This window comes from Electrophorus electricus, chromosome 14 (assembly GCF_041902795.1).
Source record: "Electrophorus electricus isolate QZ-2024a chromosome 14, ASM4190279v1, whole genome shotgun sequence".
In the NCBI taxonomy this organism is placed as follows: domain Eukaryota; kingdom Metazoa; phylum Chordata; class Actinopteri; order Gymnotiformes; family Gymnotidae; genus Electrophorus; species Electrophorus electricus.
The window spans coordinates 123,677-141,740 of record NC_137510.1 but is presented as its reverse complement, the minus strand read 5'-3'; the positions used below and the strand labels follow the sequence as shown (position 1 = coordinate 141,740).

The following is an 18,064-nucleotide window of genomic DNA, read 5'->3' as shown; positions in this document are numbered from 1 at the left end:
GGAGAGTGGGTTCCACTTCTGTAGGTTCGGAGGTCACAGACTAACGGTAGGGGGAGGGTAGATACACCTTTTCTTTTAAGATCAGTACCTGAAAGAGTTAATGTTGATGGTAAAGGCTCCAACTGGCCTACATTTACTGCAGGGAGCTAATGTAGGGTTAACCCTAATCCCTAATCCCTAAACCCTAAACTGTAAACCATCCAATAATGGACTAAATTATTATCTCATTCAGATGTTTAATTCTCATTCTCAAATCCTTGTTTTGTGTGTGTGTGTGTGTGTGTGTGTGTGTGTGTGTGTGTGTGTGTTTGTGTGTGTGTGTGTGTGTGTGTGTGTGTGAGAGAGAGAGAGAGAGAGCGAGAGAGAGAGAGAGAGAGAGAGAGAGAGAGAGACACTATTCTATGAAAACTGTTAGTCTGGCAAGTTAACCACCTGTCCTGCACTTCATCATCCTGTTTAATGATCTGTCTGACTGTCTTTACCTTTTCTGTCTCTCTGTCCTCTTTTGCTCCTCTCTCCTCCCCTCCCCTCTCCGCTCCTCTCCTCTCCCCTCTCCACTCCTCTCCTCTCCTCCCTTCTCCTCTCCTCTCCTCTCCTCTCCTCTTCTCTCTGGAACTGTTTTCAGTACTAAGGTTACAGATGTTAGCACACACCCATTTATAGAATGTTATTGTCTTAAATATTAATATATAGAAACTACATGTATGTCAAAGAGTTTAATCACATTCAACATGTCACAGAGCTTCACTCTGAGAATGGCCAGCACACACACACACACACACACACAGAAAAATATGTATAAAGCCCTGTAGTGTGTGTAAAGTTCTGTTCCTAGGTATATGCATAAGTCTTTTGAGTCTGCAGTATTTCACACACACACAACCAGGGAGAACCTGCACAACCCTGCTCGACTTGCCAAAGCAGCTCTACATATTACTACAGAGATTCTACTTGTGTTTATAACAACTACTAATGATAGCAGCAACAACAAAAATACTAATAACAATAATAATAATAACTTAGAAAAGGGTAAAAGCAGATACCTTTTTTTGAGGGCTCAGGCATGATGACGGCTGTTTCTTGCGTGTCTTCACTTGACTGCCAGTTTCTGTCACTCCTGCCTTTTTATTTCTTACTCTCACTGTCATTCCAGAGACGTACTGGGAAGCCTGATGGGGTGACACCTGAAACCCCTCGTGGAGTCCAAAAAGAATATTTAGGAAGAGAGGGAGGGAGGGAGGAAGGGAGGAAGGGAGAGAAAGCAAAAGAGAAATAGAGAAGGAGGGAGGAAGGGAGAGTGTAACGGACATGGCGTGGTGTTAGTGGTCTAAGAGTCCTAGTTTGACTTTACACAATATCATTTAGCTCTTAGCCTCAGGATGTGTTATTTTACACTTCAAACTTCTATCACCTTTACAATCTCTGGAAAATTACCATCATTCAGTGCTGTGCTGTGCTGGCCAGCCAGGGGGGCTCCCATCCAAACCCTCAGTGTGTGACTGGAAGCTCTGGCTGGTTCTTATATATATATATATATATATATATATATATATATATATATATATATTGCCTCTTGGGCATCCTGAGTCCTGAGTCCTGAGCTTCCTAGAGCCAGGAGCTCCATCCCAAATAGCTCACTGGGTGTTTTCCAGGAAAGGCAACCTCTCAGTGTAGAAACCACAGATAATATCACACTCATTGACATAGTTGATTTACAGCTGTAGCTGCAATGAATTCTGTAGAAAATCCTTTAGTGCCAAATGAGGTCAGAGCATAGTGCCATGAGGGCCAGTTCAGAGGACTGGTTTATGTCGTTTATATGTCATTCAGAGCACTGGATTATGTCGTTTATATGTCATTCAGAGCACTGGTTTATGTCATTTATATGTCATTCAGAGCACTGGATTATGTCATTTATATGTCATTCAGAGCACTGGATTATGTCGTTTATATGTCATTCAGAGCACTGGATTATGTCGTTTATATGTCATTCAGAGCACTGGTTTATGTCATTTATATGTCATTCAGAGCACTGTATTATGTCATTTATATGTCATTCAGAGCACTGGATTATGTTGTTTATATGTCATTCAGAGCACTGGATTATGTCGTTTATATGTCATTCAGAGCACTGGATTATGTCGTTTATATGTCATTCAGAACACTGGATTATGTCGTTTATATGTCATTCAGAGCACTGGATTATGTCATTTATATGTCAGTACTGAGAACATTATTATCTTCTACTGACAGATTTAAAAGCAGTTAATCTAGTGGGTACTGTGGTGGATGTGTCAGTATGAGCGATATAGATCCATTAACACCTACTTATACCTTAATTGGGTTTTCATCTGCTTCCACTCAGAGATTATGGACATTTAAAGTGGTCTTTTAAAGTTTTGGCTTGCATTTATAAAAATGAACTTAATTGTATAATGTAGAACAGGATAGAAAGTTCCTACAGGCTGAGTTGATGCTCAGTAAACCGCCACACTGTCTAAGAAGGCTAGCCTACAATAAATATTAATCAGAAACACGTTTAGTACAAAAATGAAGAACATCTGTGTTTGATGTATTTGTTGTTGTTTTTGTTGCTGTTGTCTATCTGCAGTACTACATATGTTATAGTTTGGGTGGAGCGTTAAAGTATCACTGTCACCAGGCTATGAGTGTAAGAAGACACACTCTTAAACCTGAATTTAGAGCTTTAGGTTAGAGAGCAGAGGTAACTATTTGGGGGTGGGGGTGGGGGGTAGAGAGAGAGAGAGAGAGAGAGAGAGAGAGAGAGAGAGAGAGAGAGAGAGAGAGAGAGAGAGAGAATGAGAGAGAGAGGGAGAGAGAGAGAGAGAGAGAGAGAGAGAGAGAGAGAGAGAGAATGAGAGAGAGAGGGGGGGGCTCTCAGTGGGATTATCTTCTATCAGTGCGTCTTTGCAGGCTATAGCCACAGAGAGTGAGAGGCTCAGTACACATTAGTAAACTCTTTCTAAATACAGCATGTTTTACTAAAATCACAAAATGCATTTCTTACAGAAGTTCTGAAGTGCAAAACTAGTTTAATTCCATAATTACTGCATCTCGCCAACTGTCTGATTCATTAAAATTGTATAGTTTATGGTTGTAACCACATAAAGTTAAAGGCATTTTACTTGCATTAAGTTTACTTGAACATTATGAACTAACCCATTTAAATGTACATTCTACTCTCTTATTTCTCTCCACACTTGTGGACGTTTCAGTTGTGCTGTGTTTGCTCGGCTCAGTCCACAGTGCCCCCTGCTGTGCTTCTATGATACTGCAGGCAAGGATTAAGTCACAGCCTTTCAAAACGTCTTGTCTATCTCCAGCATGTGAGAGCTGGGAAGAGTTTCTGCAACTGCAGTGATAAAGTACCCTTAGTAGCTATAGTGACAAAACTAGGGATGATACCCTTAGTAGCTATAAAACGAGGGATTATACCCTTAGTAGCTATAGTGACAAAACTAGGGATTATACCCTTAGTATCTATAGTGACAAAACTAGGGTTTATACCCTTGGTAACTATAGTGACAAAAGGAGGGTTTATACCCTTGGTAACTATAGTGACAAGACTACAGTTTGCATGTCCTCTCTATCTACTAATTTAAAGGGCCTATATCCTACATGTTTCTTTTATTTTATATTTTCCTTGATGTCATAATTAATTTTACATTATCAACTGAATAATTTATCCCTTAGAATTAAATAGGCTGTGTCTTTTTCATTTAAGACAGATACAAGAGAAATGTCTGACTGGCTACCCTGTATTGTGCCTTATTCAGAAAGTACTCAGAGCTGATAAACAGCAAAGAACTACAGTGTAACTAGGTGGGGCTAAACTGCTGTAGGCAGAGTAGACAGAGAAACTACAGCAGTTTAGCCCCACCCAGTAGATGGAGAAACTACTATATATGAATATCTTCATATTCAGTGGTAGGATGGTTGGTTTGGTACAGTGAATTAAGTACTTTGATATTTTGGAGTATTGTTCAATTGTTTGGATAGTTTCATGAATTGAAGAGATGGGTTTTGAAGGAGTAAAATGTCATTTACATATAGGCAGGTTTTGTGTTCTGAGTTTTGTGTCTGAATACCTTTGATATTTGCATATTGGCAAATAGTGTCAGCTAACGATTCTATAAAAATAGTTAAATAAAGTGGAGAGATTGAACAGCGTTGACCAGTGCTTCTGTGCACTGTGACATTGTGTGACATTATGCCATTAGTACTGAGTGTGGCATTGGGTGTGGCGTAAGGAATTTTATTCAATTTTACAAATGATTCTCCAAACCTATGCAATGTGCCGAAAAAAACTTCCAGTTGACTTTGTTGAAGACCTTCTTTGCATCTAGTGTGATAGTTTCTGATTTGTTGAGTGAATTGTAATGTTTTAGGTTACATAGACTATGCATGGTAGTAGTTGCATCTTCCTTTAATGAAATCAGGATGTATCAGGTTCTAATCTAATGGCTAATGCCTTGATAGTAAAGCTTATGTATACATTCGCAAGTGATTGACAAGGATAGGGACCTTATTGGGTTTTAGATGAATGGAGATAGTTGTGGTATTCATTTCAGAGGTTAATTTCATATTTTGTTTTACTTTTCCTACCATTGTAATGAACATTGAAGGTCATACGGGCCAGAAATGTTTATCAAATCTAATAAGAAGTTTCTCAGGTCTTGGAGCTTTAGGATTATACATCTGGTTAAGAGCATTATGAAACTTATTGGTTCATCTAAAGTGGATTTATTTTGTTGTTCTTCTTCTCCTCCTTCTGTTATTTTTAGCAAGTTGTTATTATAAAGAAAGAGATTAATATCTTCTGTTTCTGGATCGTGTTCCAATCAGTATAAATCCTTAGATTATTTTTTTTTCTGGTGTTTGATCTTGCCTATTGAGTCTTTGATTGATGATGTTGTTTTATCTTTATTGCATTCAATGAAAATATTTGTGTCATATATTACTATTAATTATCATTCCTAATTATTCCTTATCATTCCTAATAATTCCTTGTTATTCCTTATGATTCCTAATCATTCCTTATAATTTTTAATTCTTCCTTATGATTCCTTTTCTAAATTATAAAACCATAACTGGTTCATTTAATCTCTGCTAATCTTTGTGGCATGTCACGGTCAGTCCCTTCCATCTTCCATGTTCCATGTTTTCCCTGTCTTACATATTTTAGTTCCATGCCATAGTTTCATTTTCTCTGCCCCTTGTTTGATTTTGCACACCTGTCCCTCAATTCTACCTTGTTAAGTTCATGTATTTAAACCCTGTCGTGTGTTCTTTGTGTTTCGGCTGGTCATTGGATGTGTTAGAAAATCTGTCTGTTTTTGAAGCCTTTGTTTGTTAGCCTGTGTGTTATCTTACCTTTTGTTTTTCCTTAACACCATGTGTTATTTCCTAGTCTCTGTTGTAGCCTGCTTCCCCTGTTTGCCTTCGTGTGCTTGTGTTTTTGGTTCATCATGTATCCCTGTGCTCTCTGTGTTGGCTCTATGACCTTGGACTACTCTGACTATGACTCTGGATTTGCCACTAATAAATCTTGCTCTTCTCTGCGCATGCGTCTGCCTCCTTACCGCTCACCATTACATGGCAGTTCAAAACACTGAAATCAGAGGGGCTTTGTAGCAAGCCCATTTTAAGCAGTATTAGTATTTTGTAATATTAATATTAGTATTTTATGATTATTGTTAATATTTTGTAATCAGTGTTACAAATCAGTTACAATTAGTATTCTGTAATGGGGTATTTATTGGAGCCCATGTAGTGTCAATAAACTAATGCTGATATGGTCAAACTGGTTTTAGTTACAACACTGACTGCTGCATTGTGAACTAAACAAAGTTTATTTAACCACTTATTGGAACACTCAGCCAGATAACAGATAAACAAAGTTTTTCTTATAATTTACATGAGTATCTAATAATATGGTCTAGAGACCATACTCACCCCAAGGGTTTCCATATCAACAGTCTGTAAATTTGGTTGTTTTTTTGTTTAGTTTTTTTTAGGGGGGGCATGGGGGTTTTACAGCAAAAGCTCTGGAGAACAACATATACACTACACACATACACACAAATATAGACACTACACACATACACACATACACAAAAATATAGACACTACACACATACACACAAACATATACACTACACACATGCACACAAATATAGACACTACACACATACACACAAACATATACACTACACACATGCACACAAATATAGACACTACACACATACACACAAATAGAGACACTACACACATACAACCATATACACTACACACATACACACAATTACAGACACTACACACATACACACAAATAGAGACACTACACACATACACACAAATACAGACACTACACACATACAAACAAATATAGACACTACACACATGCACACAAATATAGACACTACACACATACACACAAATATAGACACTACACACATGCACACAAATATAGACACTACACACATACATACAAATATAGACACTACACACATGCACACAAATAGAGACACTACACACATGCACACAAATATAGACACTACACACATACACACAAATACAGACACTACACACATACACACAAATAGAGACACTACACACATACACACAAATAGAGACACTACACACATACACACAAATAGAGACACTACACACATGCACACACACAAATAGAGACACTACACACATACACACAAATAGAGACACTACACACATGCACACAAATAGAGACACTACACACATACACACAAATATAGACACTACACACATACACACAAACAAATAAAACAAAAATGTACAAAAATGTAATCGTACTCTTTAGCACTTTTTACTACACATCTGTACTACAGATGCAGTAGCTGTACTTGTCAGCACTTTTGTTTCTGTAAACATGGTCTTGGTCTTTATCCAGTGAGAAATTCTTGTGATCAGAAAAAAACAGGAGCCAAAATAAATTCTGAAATGCAGGCATGTACAGACACAGAGATTGGGAGTGTGAGAGAAAGACAGGGGGTGAGGGAGGGTGTCAGAGGGACAGAAGAGAAGGACAGCAGAGATGAAGAGCACAGAGGGGTTAGTGTTTATGGGAAGAAAGAGACTGAGTCTTTCCAGAGAGTGTAGGTGCAGAGGGAGAGAGAGAAAGAGAGAGAGAGAGAGAGAGAGAGAGAGAGAGAGGGAGAGAGAAAGAGGAGAGAGAGAGGGAGAGAGAGTGAGAGGAGAGAGAGAGAGAGAGAGGAGAGAGAGAGAGAGGGAGAGAGAAAGAGGAGAGCAAGAGAGAGAGAGAAAGAGAGTGAGAGAGAGGAGAGCAAGAGCCTGCAAGTGACAATAAGTTACTGAATGTATGGAGCTACAGATTGCTTTTGGAAGTAGGCAAATGATCAGGTAAATCAATTTTACAAAGTCTCTCTTCTTTTTACTAACATTTCACAACAAACAACAGAAAATAAGAGGCAGTGTGTGTAGACGATATGCACTGCATGATTGGACTGTGTTTAGTGTGTGATGTGTATATATGGTGAATATATATGTGCAGAAAGGCTCTCTCTGGCTGTCCTTTAGTTCACATATCTGTGCTTGCTTCCAATCTGTCTACACTAAATCTGTCTGGTTTTGTTTCTTCATGTTTGTAGTAGTGTCTGTGACTCTAGTTGTGATGACTTGTTATTGGTTCTTTGTCTTGGTGTCTGTAGTAGTGATGACTTGTTATTGGTTCTTTGTCTTGGTGTCTAGTTGTGATGAATTATTATTGGTTCTTTGTCTTGGTGTCTGTTGGTTCTTTGTCTTAGTGTCTTGGTGTCTTGCTTCCAATGTGTCTACACCAAATCTGTCTGGTTTTGTTTCTTCATGTTTGTAGCAGTGTCTGTGACTGTAGTTGTGATGACTTGTTATTGGTTCTTTGTCTTGGTGTGTGTAGTTGTGATTCATTGTTATTGGTTCTTTGTTTTGGTGTCTGTAGTAATGATAAATTGTTACTGGTTCTTTGTCTTGGTGACTAGTTGTGATGAATATTATATCCATGTAACTGTATATTAACTGTAATGTGAGATCAAGTCAACTGCTTCTACAGTTTGTAGTTAAAAATCCCCTTTTTTCTTCTTTTTCTATATTTATATGTAAATATACACCCATAAAATAACATTTCATAAAGTTATTTACCCCTGATTATGAATGTTGTGTAAATGCACTGTATAATGCCCCATGAGAAACTCACACTATAGAACTCACACTATAGTACTCACACTATAGTACACACACTATGGTACCCACACTATAGTACTCACATTGTAGTATTCACACTATAGTACTCACACTACAGAACTCACACTATAGTATACATGATATAGTACCCATACTATAGTACACACAATATAGAACACACACTATAGTACCCACAGTATAGTACTCACACTTCAGTACTCACACTACGGTGTGTGTACTATAGTACACATACTATAGTATGCATATAATTCATACTATGGTACTCGCACTATAGAACAAATACTATAGTACACACACTATAGTACACACACTATATAACTCACGCTGTAGTACTGCAGGTGAATATCATGGAAATGTAACTGTACACAGGATGTCAAAAATCCTGTGCCAAAACATTCAAGTTTTCCACAGGTTCCAGTCCACTCACATCAACATATTACCCTCTAAGAACCCACTATCTCACCAGCACTTCACAGGGGTCATCAGGTGGGCACCTCCCTTCGTCTGTGTTTCTCTGAATTAAATCCATGATGCCTCCAGAAGGCTCAAGAGTGAGGTCTGGCCTTCTAGATTCACCCTCTTTTAAGCTCCATTTAAACCACAGATCTTCCAAACCGCTTTAAACATGAACCCACACTGGTCGGCCTGGTGACTAAGACCCTACCCAGCCTCACTAACACCATCAACGCGTGTTTGAGTTTTTGTGCACGTCTCAGTTAACTTCAATGTATTTAACCACTGTGCTGCCCCGTTCAAAGCCCTTTTATCTGTAACTTCAAATGCACCTAACTGATCACTAATGCTGTACTTTTCACATATAAACTAATTATAGTTACAATTGGCTTTTCCTGCATGACTGCCTGTCTCTGTCAAGCTCTAGCCTGATAATATGATACACACAGAGTTGCTTGTACTTCCACAAAGACAACATGTGTGTATGCTTAAAGCTGTAAATATGAATGTATTTGTTTTATGAAGGAGTAATCACTACATAACCCTGGCAAAACACACAAAATGTACATTTAAATTAATCATGACTAAGTTTCCTGCATTAATACAAAAAATGCGAACAGGATCTGATAGGTTCACCTCAAGAGAACCTATCAATGAATGACCGTGTAGGGTCAGTAGTCCTGGATACACTGTCAGCTGTTTGATAGCAAATAAAGAATCTTTAATATAGGATCTTGATAGCTAGTATCACTCAGCACAGCACATGTGACAGTCACGTTGATGTTAGAAGTTGATGTTTTTTTGTTTGTTTGTTTATTTGGGGGGGGTGTTTGAGTTGAACTCTCTTTAAATGTGTGTGCACAAAATTAAAATATTAATACACTCTGGGGAGGGTTTATCGAACTATATACAGAACAGGGTGTATAGACACTGAGACTATTCTTTTGCAAGTGGCCTGCAATTACAAATTTCATCCAGAGAAGTCCAAAACCCTAAATACACACAGCACCACAGTAAAGAATACTGTGGCATTTTCTAACCCAATCTCTGTCCATCTAATCTATAGTGTATGATCGATGGGTGTGTGTGTGTGTGTGTGTGTGTGTGTGTGTGTGTGTGTGTGTGTGTGTGTGTGTGTGTGTGTAATTGCTCTATTGCCACATTTGTATGTCCTCACAAATGTATTAGATTGTTCACATTCTTGTCATTAGCATTGTGGTCTATTCTGGTTATTACCAACAGTTGTTATGTGCATTTTGACCACACAGACAGTCCAGACCATCTCTCTCTTTCTCTGAAGCAAAGGACCTCTGAGGTCTGGAGGTCTGACATCTGAGGTCTGACTTCACAGATGCAGAATGCTTCCGTAGCTCCCAGGTCTGGGGTATTTAGTATTGACTTGGCTATTTAGTATTAATTGGCCTTGACAAAGAGCTTTTAAAGCCATTTGACCACTGAACATCACTACCATTATCATTACATTACCACTATCACTACATCAATACCATTCTTGTTGCTGTAAATATACTGCAAAAAGATTAGCCATGTTTTTCATAATTCCAGAAAACGACCTGCATCTTCACACATTAAACAGCGAAAATGGTGTAATCATGTTTATCTAACTAAGGCTCTTCACACACTAAACAAATAAAAATATTGTTATCTTGGTTATCTATATAAGGTAATTCTTTATTAATACTAGTAAAGTGGTTCATAGATGTTCTCTGTGAGCAAGCAAAGTGAATTACATTTAGGTTACCACTAACCCTAGTATGATTAGGTTAACACTAACACTAACACCAACACCAACCCTAGTGAATTAAGGTTAGGTTAACACTAATGCTAACAATAACACTAACCTTAGAGAATTAAGGTTAGGTTAACACTAATCCTAGTGAATTAAGGTTAGGTTAACAATAATACTAACCTTAGAGAATTATGGTTAGGTTAACACTAACACTAACATCATCCCTAGTGAATTAAGGTTAGGTTAACACTAACGCTAACAATAACACTAACCTTAGAGAATTAAGGTTAGGTTAACACTAATCCTAGTGAATTAAGGTTAGGTTAACAATAATACTAACCTTCGAGAATTATGGTTAGGTTAACAATAACACTAACACTAATGCTGGTGAATTATGGTTAGGTTAACAAATAACACTAACACTAACACTAGTGAATTAAGGTTAGGTTAACACTAACACTATCACTAACTCTAACGCTAGTGAATTAAGGTTAGGTTAGCAGTAACAGTAACCCTAGAGAATTAAGGTTAGCTTAACACTAAGCCTAGTGAATTAAGGTTAGGCTAACACTAACACTAGTGAATTAAGTTTAGTCTAACACTAACACTAATGAAATAAGGTTAGGTTAACACTAACACTAACACTATCTAAGTAAAAGTCTTTGGGTGTTTGAGAAAATGTCTGGTGATTGGTCAGAAGAATCTGCTTTTCAAACAGGACACCCATCACTACCCTTCAGTGGGGGTGTTAATATCAATAAAGCTATGGAGAATTGAATAGGAATGTGAGCTATAGTTCACATGTGATGTCATACTGGAAAGAGATAGACAAGAGACAAAAAGCAATTTAGAGACATTTCATAACGCCCACCGAGTCTCCCACACTGTGCCACTGAACACTCAGAAATATCAATGCACCACTGTTCCCTCTGGATCTGTCTCTCATGCAGTCTAAGTGATGCTAATGAAAACTGTTAAAGGGCAGTAACAACAATAACTGCATTTCTGTTTACATTAACATTAACAACAATAATTATGATGCAGGAGTCCACACCCCAAATTCAAATTCTGATTCTCTTATCAAAGAAGGGTGTGTGTGTGTGTGTGTGTGTGTGTGTGTGTGTGTGTGTGTGTGTGTGTGTAAGAGAGAAACAGAGACAAAGACAGACAGAGACAGACAGATAGCGAGACAGACAGAGAGAGAGAGAGAGAGAGAGAGAGAGAGAGAGAGAGAGAATGAGAATGAGAGAGGGCGTTAGATTTCTTCTTGCTGTCTCTCCTTAACATGCCTCCCATTCCTCTGTTGCTCTTGGACACTCTGACCCCACCCACATTCCCATGACAACACACCTGTCACCTGTCACTCCAAGTTTCCAGCTCAGAATAGATCGTGGAGGGGGACGCCAGATAGAGGGGTTATTTGGACCATGTCAACTCGCCCCACTCGCCCTCTCTCTCTTGGGAGAAGAAACGATGGTGGAATCAGGGATGAACAGAAAGACTGTGGTTGGCTGCAGTGCTGTTAAACGCACTAAGCGTTCTCACAGAAACGCGTAAACGTGAGGAGCCTCGCTCATCAGGTTAGCAAAGGTTTCCAGGCGCTACACCTCGGATGTGTAGAAGATACATATAAACATTTACTAATAGAAATGTGTTTTACACTTATAAATACTAAAATCATTTAGCTCGGGCTTCAATGTGAATATGGAGTTATTCCGTCTCTGTGGAATTTGGGGTTTCCTGAAAGGCGGTTATAAATAAAATTTTACTATTTATGTTTTTTTTTTATTGCTCACTATATAGTTTGCACTTTACTGTCTAACTTTAATGCTAACACCACATTAATTTACACTAACACTATCCTGCTTTATTTCGCACGGTCTGATTTTGCTGCTTTAGTCTGGTTTCTAACATTTTTAAGTAGCTACAAATACAGTACATCTAAACGTAGTCCACTTACACTGGACTACACCGTGCACCAACCCTTCGGCATGCGGCTGCATACGTTTGCCTCCTTACAAAAGACACCATCACACTGAGCGCTAAATTCAGTCGACAGTGTTCGTTCAGTTGTGAATCAGCTCTGTGTATATTTTCAGCGCGTGGTCAATCATATGGCCGGGGCGCTTGTTCACTGAATTACTTTTATCTACTCAGCACCATCTTGCAATGAAACATCGCGTTGAGTGAAATGTGTAAAGTGAATTGTTTTGTCCTGAATATTTTGTTTCTAGTTACTGTCATTGTACCGTTGTGTTCAAATTGAATGACTATAAATTAGCAGCGCAATGGCTGCTGGAGAGAAATACGCTGTTGTTTTATGAGCCTTTATCTCCAGGACCTCTGAACTTCAATCAAACAGCCCAGCTGTGTCACGTGCTGTTTACCTGCTCGCTCCATTCAGCATCGTAACTGGCAGTACGCGCAGGAGCTCCCCTAATCGCAGTTCTTTTAAAATATTTATCTTTGACCCTGTTCACTTTCCCACTTTTTTTCAAATCGCGCTTAAGGATTCAAAACCATGAATCTGGATTACAAATATAACACAGTTTACAACATTAAACATTACAACATGTTTTGAGGTTAAAATGGTAAAAGTTTGTTTTAACCGTAAAATGAAGAAATATATGAAGTAACCTTCACTGTGTATCATAATTTCAGTAAAATATCTCACATGTAAAGGCAAAGAAACATTACCTTCAACTTTAAATCTACCCTAGTGTATAAACAGATTGTGTCACATTGAGTATATGAAGAGATTGTGTAACACTGAGTGTATGTAAGATTGAATATTACAACGGTAATCACTACATGCAGTAAAGAGTAAAGCTGGATGGTAGAAGTTTACTGACCCTCTGTTTTTAAGTTTAGTGACCCTTTGTTTAAGTTTACTGACCCTCTGTTTTTAAGTTTAGTGACCCTTTGTTTAAGTTTACTGTCCCTCTGTTTTTATGTTTATTTGACCCTCTGTTTCTAAGTTTACTGACCCCCTGTTTAAGTTTAGTGACCCTCTGTTTTTAAATTTAGGGAGCCGCTGTAAAAGTTTACTGACCCTCTGTTTTTAAGTTTACTGATCCTCTTTTTAAGTTTAGTGATCCTCTTTTTATGTTTAGTGACCCTCTATTTTAAGTTTAGTGACCCTCTGTTTACATTTATTGACTGTTTTTTATTGACCCTCTGTTTAAGTTTATTGACTCCCTGTTTAAGTTTAGTGACTGTTGCAATATTGCAATAATTGCATTAAAAGCACTCTGTTCTTATCGACTTTTCACATATCCCAGCACTCTGCTCTCTGTGTGCTCTCACTACAGGACCATGGGACCAAAATGTTCTGGGTGTCACATAATGCCAATGTCAAACATAACTGTCTTTTACTAACATCCTAGTTTGCATTTGGTAAAAAGCCATTAGAACCCAATGGAAAACATGGTCAATATTTCTTGGGCTGCAAAACACATTCAGATATAACTACTGTAAACATGGGTTTTTGGAAAGGACATTTCTGGGTTTTTGAAGCTTCAGTGATTTCAGAGGAGCATTAAAACCAAGCAGCAAGTCTCTGAATTATTAGAGATTATAGAATTTGAATAAGATAAATTGAAAATCAGCAAACCTTGTGTAATATTCTCTCTCTCTCTCTCTCTCTCTCTCTCTCTCTCTCTCTCTCTCTCTCTCTCTCTCTCTCTCTCTCTCTTCCTTTACAGGATGGAAGATCAGGACAGGGTGAGTCAGGCTTCCAGTATTGCCACAATATCCTCACTTACAACCAGGAATAGGGTGCGTTTTTCTCTCATTTAAAATACACACATTTTCCCCATGTGTTTAAAAGCTGGTATCTGTCTTCATGTGCCATAATGTGATCACACACACACACACATACACACACACACACACACACACACACACACACACACACACATCAGTGATTTTCTCATGAGGTGGTGTGTGTGCTTGTAAATCTGGAGGAAGTGAGAGGGCAGTAGGGAGAGGTAGTGGTGGGTGGTTATGGATGGATACAGGGGGGTCCTGGGAAAGTCAGGTGACTAACGGAGAAGAACTACCACCTCACTGTTTCACAGACTTGTGCCACACAATCATTTCTCTCTGTCTTTCTGCGTGTGTGTATGTGTGTGTGTGTGTGTGTGTGTTGTTGTTATTGTTGTTGTGTGTAGGATAATGAAAAGGTGCAGACATTTGGGAAAAGATGTCAGGCTGTGAAAAGGGACCCCAACTGCCCAGTGGTGATACGAGGTTGGCTGTACAAAAGAGTAAGTTCACCTGTATGAAGAGTCCTCAGTCCCAGTTTAAGGTCTATCCAGCCTGTTCAATTCGATATATAATGTAATTGTGTGTTGTTATGTGTCATACAAAGAAAGCTTTGAATCTTGAATCTTCTGTGTCTAATAGAGTTTTGTCTCTTTCTGTAGGACAGTACAGGCTTGAAGTTGTGGAAGAGGAGATGGTTTGTCCTCTCTGACTACTGTCTCTTCTACTATAAAGGTATGTGTGGGTGTATGTGGTCCTGCTCCTCCTGTATGGTGTGATATATATGTTAATGAGAAGAAGAAGAAGAAGAAGAAGAAGAAGAAGAAGAAGAAGTTAACATTAGTTAACATTCATAATACAGACAATCTTCTCAGTGCAAGGACAGAACCTCATTGTTGATATCACGACTGGACTGTGCTGATCTAAGAACTTTACTACTTCAGTGAATGCAGCTTAGAGTCATTCAGGTGCAAAAGAAAGTGGCAAATTACTCTCATACTGCAGTGGGCACGAGGACACTGTCATATAATGTCTGTTCTCTCTCTCTCTCTCTCTCTCTTTCTCTGTGTTTCTCTCTCTATCCCTACCTCTCTCTCTCTCTCTCTCTCTCTCTCTCTCTCATTCTGTGTTTCTCTCTCTCTCCCTCCCTCTCCCTACCCCTTTCTCTCTCTGTCTCTCTCAGATAGCAGAGAGGAGAGTGTGTTGGGGAGTATTCCTCTGCCCAGCTATAAGATTCTCTTCTGTTCCCCCAGAGAGTGCAAGAACCGGAAATATGCTTTTAAGGTGTGTGTTTGTGTATGTGTGTGTGTGTGTGTGTGTTAACATTCACAGTACTGTTTCACAAATAAACTGACATATAAGTTACCCACACACACAAACACACAATTCTGTCTCTCACACACACACACACACGTGCACACACACAAACTCACACACACCATGCAGACATACTGGACATAATAATGGATCTGATGTTCCTGTGTAAACAAAGGAAAAAGTCATTTTGAGGGAATGTGTGTGTGTGTGTGTTTGTGTGTGTGTGTGTGTGTGTAGGTGGTTCATCAGGGAATGCGATCATATCTGCTGAGTGCTGATACCCAAGAAGACATGTTGGGCTGGGTCAGAGCTCTAAGCCAATCGGCATGCATGGAGACTGATTGCATCATCAACAGGTACCCCAATCACAGCTCTTCACCTGGAACCTGTCTTACAGTCTTCATCACAAATGTGTTGGAATGGTTTGTAAAGGTGTGTAATGATTTGTAGTGTCTAATGTTTGTCACTTATTGGTAGACGATGTGCCAGTTATCAGGATTTCACTCAGATAGAGGGAAGCACCGAGTCAGTGGACCTCCCTCTTCGAGGTGGTATGACCCTAAGTTCCTCCCAGATCTACAGTGCACAGAAGGCACCACCTCACCTAACGGGCGGGGGTGTGGACGTGTTGGAGCAGAGGGGGAGACACAGGCAGAGGTAAGCTATTTAGCGTGGGGCCATGTAAGGCACAACAGTAGAACTGATTTTTCTGAGGTATGTAGTTGTTAATATGGCAATTAGATTTCAGAGTAACACTGAGGGAAGTGTACTGACACCTACATAACAACCGACTTAAACGTACATAAACATATATATCTATCTATATATATATATGTGTGTGTGTGTGTGTGTGTGTGTGTGTGTGTGTGTGTGTGTGTGTGTATATATGCTTATTCCAACAAGTCTGTGCTGTTATAAAAGCTGCTTTTATCCACTTTAATGTCAAGTGACACAGATTGTTGGTGACATTTCAATGTGTCATGAAATGACATACCATGTTATGACGTGACTTTGCAGCTCAGTGTTTTTTTTGCTATGTCATTTTTTTGCTATTGCCAAGTGAGGCTGTTAATAAAATTTAGAATGTGGGAATGCTACTGAACTGTCATAAAACAACATGAAAAACAGCTCTGTAACAGATATTTTAGTTAAGTCTTTGACAGCTTTTACTCTCTAATGACAGATCTTATTTTATTTTATTTGGCGCATATATTAGTTCCATTTGGTTGTTTCTGAGACTTTTTATTCCTAGACACTAAAATTATCTATTTTTAATTATTATTATAAGATGTTTTTTCTATCAAAGTTGGAAGCGTGCACTAACAGGTTGTCTAGGTCGAAAGAGCCGCACTCTCTCCTGAGCCTGTTCCATGCTCTGAAGGTCATGGTCCTTGTGCCAGCACCACCTACCAGTGGACACAGCGGTCCAGAGAGCTGAACCTACATGAGCTTGCTGGTCTGCTGAGTGCACAGTCCTCATCATATAGCTAATGTATGTTGAAATCAGTTTTCCTGAAGAGCTTATGCAGCTGTCACGTCACCTTCTGAGCAGATCACTTCAGTGCCATGATGCCCACTTCAGCCTGGTCCACAGATCTGGGACCTTGGACACATTCCTGAGGAACATGACCTGACTCTCCTTCTTGCTCTTTTTGTCTCTCCTGTGCCACTCTTTCTGTCTCTTCTACTTCTGCCTCAAGAGTTCCTGACACTCGAGCACGTTCTCTGAGCTTGGACCATACAGTTGATGAGCCTTGCATATCTCCTCACCTGACCCAGGGGTCATGCCCTACGACCCCAAGAGGTCAGTATGGGTCACGACCCCATACCCCAGTGGGTAGGGTGGACATGCGGCCACATGAAAGCCAGTTGGTTCCCCCAGGACCTAGCAACACCATGCCCAACTCCAGAAGATGGCACACAAAGGTGAGACACTAAACCCCCGCTGAAGATGATTTCCACCCTAAACCTAATGCCTAACCCTAATTCCTAACCCCTAACCCCTAACCCTAAATCCCTAACCTGTAACTAAGCATATACACTATGCATGGGAACACCTACTGATTACACTTTGCTTGTGCTTCAAAAATGCAGTGAAATTGTGGAATTTGTCAAATTTGGAACCGTCAGTGAGCTCTAGGGGAAAAACAAAATCCAAGTGCAGAGACTTTGTGAAGATGTGTGGATACATAAAGGGATGATAACCAATATATTGAGAGAAAGGCTTGTTGTCTAAACCTAATTGTTAGTTGCTTGTTAGCTGCAATTAGAGAAAGGAAAATAACTCTTAAATGGATGACAAGAATTAGGGAAGAAAAACTAAATGTTGCTTCTAGCAAAATGCAGCAGAGTAATACATGCAGATGGAGCACATAGGGATCCAGTCAGAGGGAATGTGGAGAGGGCTGTAACACTGCTTTAACACGGCTCTAACATGGATCTAAGAGGATCTAACATGGATCTATCATGGCCTTCACACGGCTCTAACATGGATCTAAGACGGCTTTAACACAGATCTAAGACAGC

The 18,064-nt window shown here is 39.3% G+C and overlaps 2 protein-coding genes across 15 annotated transcripts in view; one reads left to right on the top strand and one right to left on the bottom strand.

The window, feature by feature from the left end:
- Positions 1-1,452, bottom strand: part of LOC113589170 (myosin-binding protein C, fast-type) — a 41,059-nt gene extending 39,607 nt beyond the window's left edge. The window contains exons 1-2 of one of the 2 annotated variants that reach the window (XM_081696255.1): positions 1,435-1,452; positions 1,045-1,193 (exon numbers count right to left, since the gene is read on the bottom strand). In XM_081696255.1, the coding sequence (XP_081552381.1) occupies positions 1,045-1,193; positions 1,435-1,440 (155 nt within the window). In that variant the 5' untranslated portion in view covers positions 1,441-1,452. Of the gene's footprint in view, positions 1-1,043; positions 1,194-1,434 lie in introns of those variants that run through there. The other variant, XM_035530929.2, reaches the window with a different exon arrangement.
- A 5,806-nt stretch (positions 1,453-7,258) lies between these two features.
- Positions 7,259-18,064, top strand: part of plekha4 (pleckstrin homology domain containing A4) — a 38,634-nt gene continuing 27,828 nt past the window's right edge. For 6 of the 13 annotated variants that reach the window (XM_027028689.3, XM_027028685.3, XM_081696127.1 and 3 more), the window contains exons 1-8: positions 7,260-7,419; positions 14,161-14,233; positions 14,629-14,724; positions 14,884-14,956; positions 15,405-15,505; positions 15,776-15,894; positions 16,016-16,195; positions 17,239-17,464. In XM_027028689.3, the coding sequence (XP_026884490.3) occupies positions 7,379-7,419; positions 14,161-14,233; positions 14,629-14,724; positions 14,884-14,956; positions 15,405-15,505; positions 15,776-15,894; positions 16,016-16,195; positions 17,239-17,464 (909 nt within the window). In that variant the 5' untranslated portion in view covers positions 7,260-7,378. Of the gene's footprint in view, positions 7,420-11,720; positions 12,037-14,160; positions 14,234-14,628; positions 14,725-14,883; positions 14,957-15,404; positions 15,506-15,775; positions 15,895-16,015; positions 16,196-17,238; positions 17,465-18,064 lie in introns of those variants that run through there. The other 7 variants (XM_027028687.3, XM_027028692.3, XM_027028693.3 and 4 more) reach the window with 3 other exon arrangements.